This window comes from Vombatus ursinus, unplaced genomic scaffold (assembly GCF_900497805.2).
Source record: "Vombatus ursinus unplaced genomic scaffold, bare-nosed wombat genome assembly UNPS02006779.1, whole genome shotgun sequence".
Classification (NCBI taxonomy): domain Eukaryota; kingdom Metazoa; phylum Chordata; class Mammalia; order Diprotodontia; family Vombatidae; genus Vombatus; species Vombatus ursinus.
The window spans coordinates 9,674,859-9,692,162 of NW_020946557.1; the positions used below are offsets into that span (position 1 = coordinate 9,674,859).

Here is a 17,304-nt window from a genome sequence, read left to right on the forward strand (position 1 = left end):
AAAAGGAAACTTCACAATTTTATTTCAGATCAAACAAATATACTTTTGTCAGCTCACCATTTCTCAAACATATATGAAGAGCTACCTAATACCAGCAGGCAGAGAGGTGGTGACTGCCTTCCAATATAATCTGGCAAGGGCCTTAGCTGTCTCCCCAAAGCGCAACACTGTGTTGTCAGGAGGCCTACTTTGCTTCCTCTCCGGCCAGCATGGTTTTCCCTCTAAATCAGGGAACCAAAGTTTAAGTACTATCTTCATAAGGATGCCTTCCTTTCACTCTTCTTTAGATTTTAGAAAATCTCAATTTTAATTCCCTTTTATGATTTCTGATAATGGAAAAAGCTTTAAGCTTTAAAGAGAGCAGACTATCTACATAATTACAAAGCTAGCTAAAACTTCATTCCAGTAACCATCACAATACAGTAATTAAAAAAAATTTCTTCATTGTCTTAATTTAATATGTTCTTGTTTTGTTTCCTTGAGCTGGAAGCTGCTGTGTGTGTTGGAGTAAATTATGTAGCAGATTTTGAGAACATTTTAACAATAAGAGGTAGCATTTATATATAGCTTTAATTTTTACAAAGCATTTTGCATATGATCTCATTGGATCCTCACAATAGTTCTGTTCAATAGGTGCTATTATTACCTCTGTTTTACAGGTGAGGAAACTGAGGCTGAGAGTTTGTGATTTGCCCAAGGTCACATGGCTAATAAGTGACTATGAGGGGATTTGAACACAGGACTTCCTCACTCCAAGTCCAGCACTTTATTCACTGCACCATCTAGCTACACTTAGCTACACATATCAGCTTAGTCTTTAATAAGGAAATTATATTAGGTAAAAGCAAGTATTGTGATTTTACTTTATGGTTATTCTCATTAGGCTACTTTCTTATAAATGATTTGACTTTAATACTTCTAGTTTCCATTCTGATTTTATTTCATCAATGCTAAAATTCTGATCTACTGTTCTTACTTTTGTTTCATCTTTTTTCTTCTTTGATAAGGACAAAGTTTAGTTTATTTATGAATGTAATATATTTTGTTTATGCCAAAGCATGTGTATGTCTGGGGGAAGTAGGGAAGGCAGGCTCAGAACAGCAACTTTCCTATTTGGGAATGAACCAATTTGAGAAAGATGATATAAGAATTGCACTATGATTTGTTACTGCTAGGGTGTAGTATAACACCATAGCAGCTTTACTACAAAATATCAGCTGGTGTTTTAAGGGTAGAATTAACAAATAATCATGCTAACTTGTATTTAACTTACCACATTAAAATCTAAATTTTTTTCAATCCACTCTTTTGCCTCCTTGAATTCATCTTTCATTTCCATTATAAAGAGAGTATCTAGGGCATCTACTATTGTTGCTCCTTGGATGTTGCCTGAAAAATAAGAGAAAATTATTTATTTAATAAAGGGTGGTTTACAGATACAGCTAACAATCTGACCACACCTCAAAAATAAAAGTCTCTTTAGTCAGCAATACCCATTCAAATCAGTTGGTGGCTAATATTAATTACATAATGAAAACCTTTCAAATGAAGAGAGTTTAATTTTGAATTAAAAAACACTAATGCTTCATGATCATATATTCTAAAATTCTCGTATAGAACCAAAGTAAATATATAGATCAAATAACAAAATTAAAACAATAACAAACCTAACAGGACAGAATTGAAAACATGCTTACCATTTTCCTATGTAAAATAAAACAGACTTCTCTAAATTTACTTTCTGATGTCTGTATTAAACAAATACTGACCCTCAAATTCAGATAATTAAAAACCCAATGAAATCATATGAAATCATACTTGTACCTTACAACATGCATTCTAAGCATAATTTGATCTAAACTGCATAGTGTGAGATGGTAGGATCACAAATCTGGGGCTGGAAGCAAATCCATATAGTCTAACCTCCTACATTTTACAGATAAGAAAAGTGAGACCCATGGAGTTTAAGTCACACAGGTAGTAAGGCTCATGTAGGATCTGAACAATACATGTTTCTAACTCCAAAAGAACATTTCTTTCAACTTCAAAGGGCTGCATTCTGAACCAACCTCCTTATTTTACAGAAGAAGAAATTGAATCCCAGAGAGCTTAAATGACCTACCCAAGGTCTCTGAGGCACTAAATGGCAGAGACAATTCTGATTCCAAATCCAGTACTCCATCCATTCACCATGCTTTAAGATATCATAGCTACTAGAGCAAAATGAGATTTATTCAATAGAGAATAAATGAACCAATTTGGGAAAGAGAAAAAAAATTGAATTAACCTATTTCTACCTCTAGTACCTTGAACAAGGTCAGTACTTTCATTACCGTGTAAACTTTGTAAGAAAATATGAATGTAGTCAATGTTCAAGTAACTGTGCCAATGGATTAGAGCACAGCAGAGAAAATAAACAGATACAAATAGTAATACAATATCATGTCCGGGAGGCATAAAATGGTACCCATTCTATGCAAAAATAACCCCTCATGCTGATAATCAGGAATTGCTTATTTATCAAAGATTATGTCAGACTAGAAAAAGAACAAGTATTTTTATTATGTAGTGTAATGGAAGGGGGACTATAAAAATTTTCTTCTAATTCTAATGCAGGGCTCAAAGTATGGATCATCAGTATTCTGGAAAACAAAGAGCTGCATTTATTAATGGTACACTCCAAATGGGAATTCATAGGTAAACTTTCACAAACCAAATACCAAGAAATTAGTACAAGAAAATGCTAATAGTAGAATTTAAAAATATTTCACAACCAAAAATTCACTTGTTAATTCTAAATCTAATCTAAAGAAAAAAAGGAATTGGCAGGACACCTTTGACGACATACATCTTAAAACCTAATTTTATTTTAAAATATGATCATTTTGGGAGGGGGGTATACTGGTACAAAAAGAAAAATGACTTCAAAACAGGAATTTATCAAATACTAGTTCTTACTGAAATGTCAATTATAAAGTGTTTAGGGCCTTTCAAAGAAATGTTTTGATTTTCTAGTTTCAATTCAAATGCAAATATCTGGTCTCTACTTTCCTTTGCAGTTCTGGTTGACTAGAGAAATCTTTGTGGTAAGCAAATAATGTGCCAACCATTATTTCTTTTCATTTTTAGGAAGGGTTTGGAAAATTTAAATAAATGGCATAGTTGAGGTGGTAGCTACTAGTAATAGTAGTAATAATAAGCAATTTATATAGCACTTTAAGGTTTGCAAAGCAATTTACAAATATCATGTCATTTTATCCTCAAAGCAATTCTGGGAGGGAAGTGCTATTACTATGTCCATTTTACAGATAAGGAAACAGGCACATAAGGATTAAATGACTTTCCAAGAGTCATATAACTAGTAAGCATCTGAGGCCAAATTTGAATGAAATGTCTTCCTGATTCCAGGCCTAGTGCTTTGTCCACTCTGCCACTAGCTGCCTCACGTATCATTCTCAAAATTGTCTTAATGAAGTCACTAGATTTATTTCCCACAGAAGAAGTTTGGAACCAGAAGGAAAAAGTAGCTTATCATGGGGTTATGTATCTTGCTGGTGGAAGTCTGGAACTAGAACCCATTTTAAAATATATGTCTCTCCCTACAGAGAGGGAGACATTTTAATCTGTATGTATCATGGGAAGCAATGTGGTACAATGGAAAGAAGAGTCAATTTAGAGTCAGATGTCCTTGATTCTAAAACCCTACCATGCTACTCTCTGCTAAATGTGTGATTCTGGGTCAGTGCACCTATCTGAGCCTCAGTTTTCATCTGTAAAATGAAAGGGTTAGACTAGATGATTTCTTCAATCCCATCTGGCTATAAAACTTATGAACCTATCTCCCCATTACAGTGAGGTTGGAAGCCCTATCTTAATTAACTTTGAAGCTCTCTGGTTCCTAGCACAAAACTTTGCACATAGTAGGCATTTAATAAATGTAAAACTGTTCTGAAATAGTTGTTACACTCTAACTGGTAGAGAGTAACCTTGAGAAGGAAAAAGTCCTAAAAAGTTTCATGATTTTGAAGTTATTTAACTCTTCTCTAAAAAACTGTTTTGCAAGTCATTTCTCAGAACAGCCTGTGGTTGTACAGATAATCATTTCCTAAGAATCTACATAGTGAAGAGCTTGTTGTTTTTCCCTTTTCCATTAGGTAAAGGAGTCTGTTAACATCACTTTGCTATTCTCTGATTAAAGAATTAAGAACAGCTCCTATAATTTGACTGTAAGAACTAAAACTTTATAGTGTTTTGTAACAAGTCATGCTAAGCTATTAGGATAAATAGCTACCCTACATGTCCAACCTTAATTTGAAGACAAAGTGACAAGTGCTGTGGGAAAGTTGTCTTTTCTTTCTTCAAAGTAAATTATTACTATTATTAAAAACAAGTTCTCTTACACATTCTACAATATACGTTCACAGAGCAAAACTAAGGCTACTTCAAGTCTATACAAATTAAGTAAGTAAGAGAAAAGTATAATGTTTCTCAGGATCAATATAAATCTAAATAAATAAATATTCTTAGTTATTAAACTAGAAAGTAACACAAAGTTCTTTTGGATAAGGAACTCACTAAAATGCAACCAATTTTAAGCAACTATAATTTACAGAGTAAAAGTAGAAAGCAGTATCAGAAATTTTAGATTTTTAAAAATTATTTGATAAGCAAAAAAAACCCAAAAAAAAATCAAAGAAATTATATTCTTAAGCATTCAAAAATTTTTCACTTTGATGAATTTCTATACAAACCTACTTGGGAAAGAAATGCTAAAAGCTCAGGGACAAATCATTTAGGGTTCCAATTAAATTGAATCTATAAGCATTATAATGTGAGCATGTTAAAGCCCTAAGATGATCGGGAACAATTAAATGTTTCAGTAGTGAATTGAGTTCAATAACACTGAGCAAAGCATTATGCCCTTTTACTGTGATGATCTTTGAGAGATTTATTCCAGTAATATATCTTACGGCAGAGATCAATGACATTCCCAACCCTGGGTGCTACTAATGAGATTGAGTAATATTTACCTATTAATTTCAATAAGGCCTATGGCAGAAGCTAAAAATAAAGGGAAAGAAAAGAGAATGTGCATGAAAAATAAAGAGGAGGAAAAGAGGAGGAAAAGGAAAAGAGAAGAAAGACAAACTGACAAAGAATAAAGAGTGGGAAAGGTCCAAGAAAAATTACTTCAGGTGTTTAGTGGCACCAAAACCATAGATCTTGGATATGATGGATGGAATACATAATAGAAATTAAAAGCCTTCACAGAGAAAAGCTTATAAGCCTACTTCATAAATCAATCCATTGTCATATCTCTCTCCTAGGCTCTAAGATTCCCCTAAGAAAAGGGACTTTTATCTAAACTTTGCATTGCCTTGGGTTTATTGTTATTGGCTTTCAGTTTCCTATTGCACCACCCTGGAAAGAGCATTAAATTTCCAGTCAGAATACTCAAATCTGCTGCTTACCTCGCGTGACCTTGGGAAATTCATATAACCTGTCCATGCTTCAGTTTCCTCATTTGGAAAATGAGGGGGTTGGACTGAGATGTTTTTGAGCCCTAAATCCTAAGATCCTGAGTACTTTGATTTCCATTAGGTATAAAAGAAAATTCTTAAAGAAAAAATGAGTGTTAAAAAAATACTGCAATATATGTTGTTCAGCTGTTTCAGTCATGTGTGACTCTATGTGACCCCATTTGGGGTTTTCTTGGCAGAGATATCAGTGTGGTTTGCCATTTCCTTTTCCACCTTATTTTACAGATGAAGAAATTGAGGCATAAAAGGTTAAGTGACTCACTCAGGTTCACACAGCTTTTAAGTGTCTAAGGCTAAATTTGAATTCCCAAAGATAAGTCTTCCTGACTCTAGGGCTGTCACTCTTTCCACTGTACCACCTACAACAATATGCCTCAGACACTTGACATTTACTAGCTGTGTGACCCTGGGCAAGTCACTTAATCCCATTGTCTAGGGAAAAAAAACCAAAACAAAACATGAAAATACATAATATGTAATCTATATTGTTTGCTTATTTGTTTCTTTGTGTTAATTTCATTGAAAGTAAAACACTATGACTAACACTATATACTAAATATATATATACACATACAAACACACTTTGTAAAAAAAATTCATGTAAAACAAGTTTGCAAACATAAACTGATGATCTATTTTATAAATAATCTTAACAAAAAAAATCCTACTTCAACAAAAGAATTTGGATATTTTGTCTCTTAAAATTAATCATATTAATAAGGAAATGTGACCTGTTTAAAGTTCTATAAGATTTCATTCTCTGCTGATTAAAGAAATTTTCCTTTGTCCATCAAGGGACCATGTAAAGAGCCACTGCCTACTCTGAGGCTAATTTGATTTTAGATTAAAAAGGAACTTACTCAACTTCCAGAGCCCCCTTGTATTTTGAATGAACTCTATATTCAGTTTCCTGGTTTTAGAAACCAAAGAATAGCCCACCCCTCAAACCCACCTCACCAAGCCCCTCATCCTATTTACTCTTCAGAATCCTCTAGGGAAGAAGTGAACAAGGAAACATAGCTCTGGGGGTTGAGGGAAGAAATAAGGGAGGAGGGAAAAAGGAGAAGGGATGATCATTAACTATATTACAATACTGTTTGATCTTGTTTTCATAGCACAAACCATAGGGGACCACAAGTACTTCATGATAGCACAAAAAATTATGGAGAAGCACCAGTAAAACAATCCTCAATCCCTTTTCTGTTCATGCCAGAGTAAGTTCAACTGGTGTAGCTAGGAATTGAACCACATTCATTACCTTGGCTACATAACCAGGTAGCCTGGTCTAGTGGAAAGAATGGACAGGAGTCTCTCTCATCTCTATCACTAGCTAGGATACCCTTGAGTGAATCACTTAAATCTGTGTTTTAGCTTCTTAATCCATGAGCTAGGAAGAATTATTAACTGCCCTATGAGGACAAAATGAAATAAAGTCTATAAAAGTCCTTAGAAAATGTAAAGGTGCTACATAAATGTAATATGAGTAAGGTAAATGACCGAGGCCTACTTTTCCTTGCAATCCTTGCCATATAGAAACTAATAATAGGTGGAAACATGTAAGACATAGTGTAAACACATCTGTTTGGCTAGATGGATTATTTAAAGTCACCTTTTGGGGTTAAACTAGAAACAGCTACTAGCAGCTACTTATACTACTGTCAACAATCTTTACTAATGTAATATATCTATAATAAATTTTGAATCCTTACCTATGTTTGCTATAAGTAACCCTAATAGGCATACAGAATTACAGGTCACATTCAGTTGGGGAAGAGTTACTATCATTAAGTACCAAAGTACATGCTACTCACCAAATAAACTACTTGAATGTCCTTTTTTTGATATAGGTTTCAGTTCATTTAATCCCCAGGCATAAAGTTTATAATTATCCCAAGCATGTTTCATCATCTAAGGGAGAAGAGAAATGAAAACAGGGTTATAATTCATATTTAATAGTTTTTTTATATAAATACAATTTTGTCATTTATTGTATATCAAAGAGTGAGTAAATAATTAAGCAAAAATTCACTGCTTAAACATATAATGAGGTACTTCTAGGTTTCCAGTGTTCACTAAAAGAATCTCAGTACCATGCATAAAAACTACAGCTTTTTCTTTTATCTTTTAGTTCAAACTCCTCTGATCTTTTCACTATCCTCATCCATCCTTCCCTGCAGTCTCAGAGGAAGAGTCTCTACATTCCCAAAGCTAAACCCTCTACCATCCTCTTCTACAACCAGGCCTGCCAATCATATTACCTTTCCTTCCTATTTCCCGTGCATATAAAATCTCCCATTCTCTACTGAATCCTTTCTTTAAACCTCAAAACATGTCTCCAATCCTTAATTATTTCACCCTTTTCAGGGGAAAGGGAAACTTGCTTTGATCCTATGACTCTCTCAAGCCATCATCTCATTTCTTTTCTCCCCTTCACTGAAAAGTTCCTGTTCTGAAAAATATCCTGAATTCACTGTCTCTACTTTTTCATCACCCACTCAGTCCTTAACCCTTTGTAATTTAACCTCCAAATCTATTGCTTCACTGAAACTCTCCAAGATGATAATGAGCTCTCTATCACCAAATTAAAAAAAAATTCTTACTTCATCCTCTTTAACCCTTCTAGTCTGTCTAGGTCTCCTTGTATTTCTCTCTGACCACTCTATTCTTCCTCCTCCCTTTGACTCTTGAATATGGGTATTCTCCAAGGTGCTTGTTTTTCTGCAACAATCTATATTTCTACCTCAATGTTGCATTAACACCTCAGACTCAATATGTTTAAAACTGAACTCATCATCATTCCCCCTAAACTTGTTTCTCTCCCTGCCTTCTCAATTTCAGTTCATGGTAACACCATAGTCCCAGTCTCCTAACATTATGATCATCTTTAACTATTTTCTTTTCTCTCCCTAAAAATCTGATCAGTTGCAAAGTTCTATCATTTCTACTTCCATAACATATCTCCCCTTCTTCCTCTTCCTCCCACCCCACTACAATCACCATAGCTCAAGGCCTTTATTTCTTTCTACATAGGATACTAAAATATTCCCCTAATTGGTCTTCCTGCCTAAAGTCTTTGCTTTCTCTAATTCATCTTTCACCCTGCTATCCCAGTAATCTTTTTAAAGGACTGCTATAATCATATTAGTCTTTTATTTAAAACAATAATGACCAAACTCCCATGGCTCTCAATTGCCTTCTGAATAAAGTATAAACTCCTGAATAGTATTCAGTGCTCTTCGTAACTGAGTTCCAACCTACTTGTTCAAGCTCAGGCCTAACTTGTTTGGCTTTATTTTATGCTACCACTTTATGTATTATATATTCCAGCTAAACAAAACTACTCTTTGCCTTCATTTCCAACTTGCTCTCTCATCCCCACCCTCCAAGATCTTTTCCCCAAAATGAAAGCTTTGAAGATTAAATTTATCTCTTCTTCCCCTCATAACAGATCCAAGAACCACCAGTAGCAATGGCCAGACTCAGAAAAATTACAGCATAAGACCCCTGTTTTGGCTTTCCCATACATTCAAACATTCAAGTGAGAATATAGCTAGTCCCAATTAGTACAAATAACTGAGCCCATTAAGTGGTTGCATTATTTGAATTTGCACTATTGGAAGTTACAATCATATTTAAAATAATGGCAATTAGTTCAACTCCAATGGAAATATGTAATGAAAAAATTTACAAATAAGCATAGATTTAATTAAAGAATATTGAGTTCTAAAGGGGAGAGCCACCACAACTACCCTAATCTCAAATGTTAGTCTATTGTAGATAATTTCACTACTAGAATAAATCCATCATACCAATTTAAGCAATTATTAAACTAGTATTATGCCCCTGAATATCACTCAAAATGGATTCAGACAACAGGAAAAGTCTGAGCTTCAGTCATTTCATTGTGCATGAAAACAAATTGCCATACAAATCTGCCACAGCTAAATTCAAAAGCAGTCCAACAAAAAAGGCAAAAGAATTTTCTGTAGAGACAGGTATTCTTTTAAGGTAAGCTGAAGGAGAAAATTAGCAATTAGGTCTCAATTTCTACTCCTGCCAGAACACCTTCTTTCTTCCTACTTGTCCTTTGGGCAATGGAGAGGCTAAATTCTAAAGACCAGTTGTACTTTCATACTCTGACTCCTCTCTGCTTCTTGTGTTTCAGGAAATGAGTGGAAAGTGATCTTTAGAATAAGGAAGGAATAAAGTACAGGGTGGGGTAGGAGAATCAATTTTGCTTACACAATGCTAGAGTTAGAGTTTGATGCATCTCCAACTCTTCAAATTTTATTTAAAGCTCTGAAAGCTGAAGCAAGGAAAAATATCAAGGTTTAAAAAGCCTGACAGTGCTTTCTATTACATTTTATCAGAAATCATTCAAATGTCATAAAAAATTAACTTTTCAAGAATATCAGGTAAAAACTTCCATACAAAATGTCCTTTTGGGGATCATACTATCAACATTCTTCTTTTCAATCTTTTTTTTTGTGCTAGATATAAACACACACAAAATAACAACCTAAGGAATTTATTTACAGCTCCTCCAAACTCTCACTTATCAATTATGTCTATTTCCAGTGTGATGTGAGCACAAAATTGAACCTGGCCAACACCATTACTCTAATCTCAAACATCAGCCTATTATAGATAATTTCACCACTAAAATGCAATATCTTCAACTTAAGGGATTATCAAACTTGCATTATGACCCTAAATATTACCAGTAAATGGATTTGGACAATGGGAAGTCTGAGCTTCATTTATTTCACTATTCGTGAATACAAACTGCCATATAAATCTGGCCCAGCTAAATTCAAAAGCAGTCCAACACAAAAAAAAGTCAAAAGAATTTCCTCACATTTTAACTATTACAATTCCATGAGTATAAGAAGAGTTGAGACTGGTTTATGTCCTAAACACCAAAATCCACTGTGAAAACCTTCCTATACGTCAACCTCCTCAATTTTCAAATGATTCCACTTCAGACATCCACAATAGTCCTACCAAACCACAAACTTCTAAGGACCCTGAAATACCTCTCTTTGGACAATCTCTCATATAATTTCAGAGGAACTTTGGAGGTCATCTCTTTAACTCCCTTATTTTATAGGTGTTCCCCTCAAGGGGTAAAGCCACTTGCCCAAGGACAAGTAGTGGAGTTAGAGCTGGAACTTATATAAGAAATGGAGTTGTGGGAGCAAGTCCTGTGCTCTTTGTTTCCCCTATGTCATACTGTCTTCTGTTGGGGCCGAGGTAGTGCACTGGATAGAGTGCTGGGCCTGGAGTCAAGAAAATCTGAGTTTAAATTCAGTCTTATATAACTATTAGCTGTGTGGCCTCTGGATAAGTCATTTAACCTCTATCAGCCTCAGTTTCCTCAACTGTAAAATAGCATCCATTCCAAGGTTGTCGCAAAAATCAAATGAGACGTCTGTAAAGCACTTAGCACAGTGACTGACACATAGTAAGTGCTATTAAAATGCTATTATGATTATTATTCTTGTTATTAACTTTCTACCAATCTTGTTTCTCATACCTACTGAGCCATCTGCCCTTTGTTCTTATCTCAACCTTTAGTCCCTCAGTTCTTCTTTCATCTCCTATACTTCACCCATTCTGCCCTTATCTGTGTCCCTATCCAGTCATCTCAGCAATACTTTCTTCACTGGAACAATGTAAGCTCCATGGGGGGCAGGGATTGTTTCATTTTTATGAATGAATGTATCTCTCTAGCATTTAGTACAGGACTTAGCAAATATATGGTACATACCACAGTAGGTAATTTAAAAATGCTTGTTAATTTACTAAGACTGACTCTAAAATCCTTTGTCCTCTTGTCATTATGCGTATCTGCCTTGCCGATCCTTAAAACTAGGCAAACTCTACAATTTACTCTTTACTCTTTTCTGGTTTACAATGACAACAACTTTTTAAAAAATTCAACTGTACAAAGAGAATTTTATTTTTTTAGGATAGAACATTAAAGCCATTGCTTAGACTGAGCTCAGTACAGGCTCTAAAGCAAAATAACTGTCAGTGATGGGGAACCCAAGGAAATACATCATTCTATTAAGAAATAGTAAGATGAGAAAACCATGGGCTTTCCAAATTATTGATGTTCTCTTTGATCACAAAAACCAAGATAGGCACTGCCATCTGCATTTATATTTCTTCAGGAAAGACTTGGTGTTGTTTCAGTTGCATCTGACTCTTCGTAACCCCATTTGGTTTTGTTGGCAAAGATACTGAAGTAGTTTGCCATTTCCTTCTCCAGCTCATTTTACAGATGAGGAAGCTGAGGCAAACAGGGTTAAGTGACTCGACTTGTGTAGGGTCACACAACTAGGAAGTGTATTTGAGGCCAGATTGGAATTCAGGAAGATGAGTCTTCCTGACTCCAGGTCTAGCCCACTATCTACTGGGCAGCCTCAAGTCATTAATAACTTTAGTTACTTTTACACTTTGAAAGAGGCCAATGTTTCAAATCCTCCAATGATCTCTGTTTCTCATGGATCTGGATATCCCTTCTAATAATGGAGATAACAACCCATCCATGTCTACCCATCATGATAAATTCTTTGTCTATGTTCTCCCACAAGTGGCCCACCCAATATGCCAGAAACTTTGCTCAATTTCTATTAAAGTCTTGATTTTACCAAGGGAGTACTGGGGTTGTCCACATTTCAACTGTTGCCCTCACCACATGAACTACTATACATTTCCATGATTAAATCTTTTATTCCTGTTCTAGTTCAAAGTTCTTCATTGATTATGCAGTTATCCCTTCCATATTGTGACTTTCTCCATTGTGGTTTCAATATAGCATGGGTCAACATGCGAAATTAAATGAGATTTTTGGGGGAGTTTTGTGGAAGCTGCAAATGACATGCAAAGGCCAGAAGATGACACAGAAAAAGCTTAGAAACTCAGAAATTCATAAAATGTATGTATAGGATTATATAACATCAACATATTTTATCTTTTAATACCACAACAATTCAAACTTCTTCTCTAGTATGAAAGGAGGGTCAAAAATTTTACATGGATTTTTCACATTGTGGGGGCACCACACCCCTAACCCCAAAGATGTGGAAGAGATAACTATATTATATTCTGTTCACACCAACCATGTGACTCTCTGCTGTGTTCTGGGTTATAACTACTTTTAAATTCTTTAGATATTTCCTTCAATTGAAACATCACTGCTTTACTTAATAATACCATTTTTAAATAAGGCAAATATTTTCAGAAAAAAATGTAGTAGTTTAAAAAGTTAATTTACTTAGAAATTTTCTTAAATATACCAGGAGTTTATATTTTTTAGAAGTAAAAATGGAGTCTTCTAAGTAGATAAAAAAAGCAACTGATTATAAAATGTTTTAGAGGAGGGAAGAGATACTTCTGTGAATCTATTACTTAATTTTAAGCACAACTAATTTCTGAATATTTGATTATTATATATGTTATGTTTGATTTTAAAATGAGCTTACATTTATTAAAGAATAAACAGGTTCTACAAGAAAACTGAAAATTTATTTTACTTATTATGGTACATTATCATCTTACTGAGAGAAGATATGAAATCCCCAAGTGGCTTATATAACAAGGTATTATGGAATATTATGGAATTTGTTTAAATTCTTGATAACTTGTAATGGAATGTCTATATACTGTATTGCCAGAATTGGTTTCACACTGACACTACTAAAATGAAAAGTTAGCACATATCCTATATTTTTTCAGCCCATTTTTATCAGTTATAAGTTGATAAAAGATTACTGTATTTTAATAAACTCACTATTTCACATTAACTATAACTCTCTGCTTACAAAAGACTAAACTTGTTTTACAGTAGTTTAAGTTAAATTATTAATGAGGTTCCTATACTCATTATGTCTGCAATAGTACTTGGGATGAACACACAGAAACAGATACACACACATCTCTCTTCTGAATACTCAATGGCTGTCACTTTGCCCCCTCCTCTTCAGTATTTTGAGAAGCTACTATAAATATAATGACACTTTCTAGAACATGCTCTGCCACAGGGCAAAATTTGAGACCCTATAATAGACCCCTACACAGCTTTATTATAGGAAGTACTAAAAATATCTCTTTCTAGCACAGTGGCACTTAAAACTTGTCCTCTCTCTGAATTCTTATAGCATTTATTGTTTATCCTGTTGACTTGATACACGTGAACTTCTGCTATCTTTTCCATTGTTGTCTTAAATGTTATTTCATGGGAACACAGAATGTTATAACTAGAAGGGACCTAGTCAAGCTCTCCTCTAATTTATAAACAAAGAAATTGAAGTTTACAGAAATTAGGTGATTAGCTCAAGGTCACACATCATACTCATTCTTTGACTCTAATTATAGTACTGGTTTCACTGTACCATGACCTTCTTTGCGTGGTTTAAAAAATAACCTTTATGTATTGTTTTCCCGGATATACTATAAGCTTCTTGAAAGAGATGATTGTGTCTGAAACTTCTTTTTGTACTTCACACAGTCCCTCATACATGGTAGACTTTTAATAAATATTAGTTGAAAGAGGCAGATAGGTGGTGCAGTAGATAGAGTACTGGCCCTGGAGTCAGGAGGACCTGAGTTCAAATCCAGTCTCAGACCAGATACTTGCGAAAGGCTTTAAATGCCACACTAAGGAGTTGATATTTTATCCCAGAAGTAATAGTGACATACTGAAGATTCTTGAGCATGTCAGTGACACTGTAACGTAGGACAATTATTTTGGCAGCTGTGTGGAGGATGGACTAGACAAAGGGGAAAAGTGGAAATGGAATCCTATTAGAAAACTATTGCTATAAGTAAGTGTACCTGAAAGGTGATGGGGACCTGAAATAGGGTAGAGGCCTTGTAAGTAGAGGGGAAAAAAAGTGGTTAAAATGGGAGAAATGTGCACATAAAATTGAGAAGACCTTGAAATGCTTGTTTTATGTACTTATTATGTATTTGTCACATCCCCTCATTAGAATATGACTCTATGAGAGCTGGGAACTCATCGCAGATAACTTTCATGTTACCCTTCCCTTACTCTTTCACCTGAGAAAATGAGATTAAATTTTGATATAATAAGGTCAATGTGACTTAAATATTGGAGGAATTAAAATGGTGGTCCCTACTGGGATACTATGAAATTTGGTTTATTCTAAAAAAGAAACGTTCATTTCATTAAAAGCAAATATCACCATGTTTATCTAGTGCCTCTTTTCAGATCAGTTTTTCGTCTTCTCTTCCTTAAACATTCATTTTAAGATTTGTGATAAAATAACATGAAGTTAAATTGTTTGTTTTCCATTATTTCTAGTTCTTTGTGAACTGGTCTTTATGAGTACTGACATGACTTGCTTTTAATAAATGTGATTTGAAAGGGATTTGTTTTCAGGTTTGTCAAATACAAAGAAACTAATACTACTTTTCATTTGTGGTTTTATTTTTTTGTTAGTAGATTTTACAAAGAAATAATACAGCAAGAAAACAGTACTCAGTGATAGATGAGAGGGGACTGTCTTGAATTTTATGAAATTGAGAATAAGCCAGGAATATTTATTTTGTTAACGTGGTTTTTTTAAAAACAAAACAAAAACAGTCTTGGGGTAGCTCTGTCTTTGCATTTGCAAGAGGATTTTTTCTTCAGGTAAAAGTATTTCCTTTAAATTAAAATTGAAAATTGCAGTTTAAAATTATAATTAATAATTAAATTAAAAAGTTTTGTTATATGAGATAGAATTTTAAAAATAGGTTGTTTTATAAAACATATATACCATACAGATGAAAATAGATTTTTTGAAATAGGGTTATTATTGATGTTGCCTATTATTAAATAGGACAGCTATATGGTGCAGTGGATAGAGTCAGCCTGGAGTCAAGAAGATCTGAGTTCAAGTCAAACCTCAGAGTCCAGGGATGGGGAACCTGTGGTCTCACTTCTAGGTCCTCAGGTGTGGCCTTTTGACTAAGTCCAAATTTTACAGAACAAATCCTTTTATTAAGGGGATTTTTTCTGTAAAGTTTGGATTCAGTCAAAGGGCTCCACCTGAGGACCTAGAGGGCCACATGTGGCCTCAAGGTCACAGGTTCCCCACCCCTGCCTCAGACACTTACAAGCTGTGTGAACCCAGGCAAGTCACTTTACCCTATCTGCTTCAGTTTCATAGTCTGTAAAATGAGCTGGAGAAGAAAATGACAAACTACTCTAGTATCTTTGCTAAGAAAACTCCGAATGACTGAACAACAGAATTATTAATTAACTGCTGATAATAAGTACCATTGTCCTTTATATTATAATGTCTAGGAAGTTATTCATTTGAACATTTTGAACCATCTTTAAACAGTGATCTTAATTGAAGTTATCTACCTTTAGACTTAATTAGTTGAGCATATCTGAATAGAATGATGAAGGTAGCTAAGTGGTTTTCAAAATGTGAGCCAGTTTTTTTGTTTTTTTGTTTTACCCCTTTCATCACAATAGACTAGAAATTAACACCTATTTTAGTTGAACAAACACTGGGTTTAGAGAAGATCTGAGTTTAAACACTGGCTGTATTAATTACTTACTATGTATGAGAGCTTGTACAAATCATTTAAGCTCTCTTAGCTTCAGTTTCTTCACCTATAAAATAAGTGACTTCGACTACATAGTCTAGTTATAAATTCTATGATCCATTAATTCTTCAAATATGATACTCACAATGAAGTGTCATAAATGGACATTTTCTTGTGATGATCCAGTTAAGAGAAATAATAATGTAAATAAAAGTTATCTTTAATTCATTTTAAAAACTCATATATATACATTTCTTTGCATTTCCAACAATGTAAATTCCTTTGTTTTTGGTTACCAAAAACCAAAATCTAAAAGTTTCTGGATGAACAGTTGATGTTTAATAGTTACATCTTTTAGAAATATGGCAAATAAAAATTCCAAGCAATCTTTTTTTTTTCTTAAAAATGGTATTGATGGGAGTAGAAAGTAAATTATTCAGGCAGAAAAGTACAACTTAATCCTGACTATAATTGTCTTTTGACACTTTAGGGTGAAGGGAAGGTGGAGGGAGGGGGAACATATAACATCATGTAGCTGTGTAAAAAAGATTTGTGCTACATAATGCTTATTTTACGACCTCAGATTTCCTTTCCTCTCTCTCCTTCATATCTGTTAATAAAGATATAAATTTTCTCTAGTTAGATATTCTATGAGATGTCTTATAATCTTTATTCTTAACTTTATAGTAGTTGGCCTTTTGTTGCCAACAGAACACCCCAATAACTTAACTTTGTTGGCTACTGTAAAAGACATATTGCTCAATATAACATTTAAAATTTCTAAGGTACTCTTGCTCAGTACTCTAAATTGATCCCAAATTGGCAACATCATACTTCTTATTAAGCCATCTAAAAAATATGAATGGATTGATTTTTTTTCATGGTTCTCTCTACTAAAATTTCATTAGATCTCTGCCATTTTATAATCCCTGGCAAACTCAATTATTTTAAACTATGTGAAATATCTTTTTTAAAGGTAAAAAGTAATACTTAGTATTCACAAATTATACTTCAATTTTTCAAAAGAGCCATGGTTTCATCAGTATGTATACTCTTTCACTGATCAAGAATACAACTCCTTGTTGTGAACTGATCCAACCATTCTGGAGAGCATTTTGGAACTACCCCCAAAGGGTTACAAAAACATACATACCCTTTGACCCAGCAATAGCACTTCTAGGTCTGTATCCCAAAG

The 17,304-nt window shown here is 34.1% G+C and overlaps 1 protein-coding gene across 1 annotated transcript in view; it reads right to left on the reverse strand.

Moving 5' to 3' along the window:
- Positions 1-17,304, reverse strand: part of MAN1A1 (mannosidase alpha class 1A member 1) — a 173,689-nt gene that overhangs the window by 121,301 nt on the left and 35,084 nt on the right. Inside the window, exons 3-4 of the mRNA XM_027848653.1 lie at positions 7,352-7,448; positions 1,274-1,389 (exon numbers count right to left, since the gene is read on the reverse strand). Of these exons, the coding sequence (XP_027704454.1) occupies positions 1,274-1,389; positions 7,352-7,448 (213 nt within the window). The remainder of the gene's footprint in view (positions 1-1,273; positions 1,390-7,351; positions 7,449-17,304) is intronic.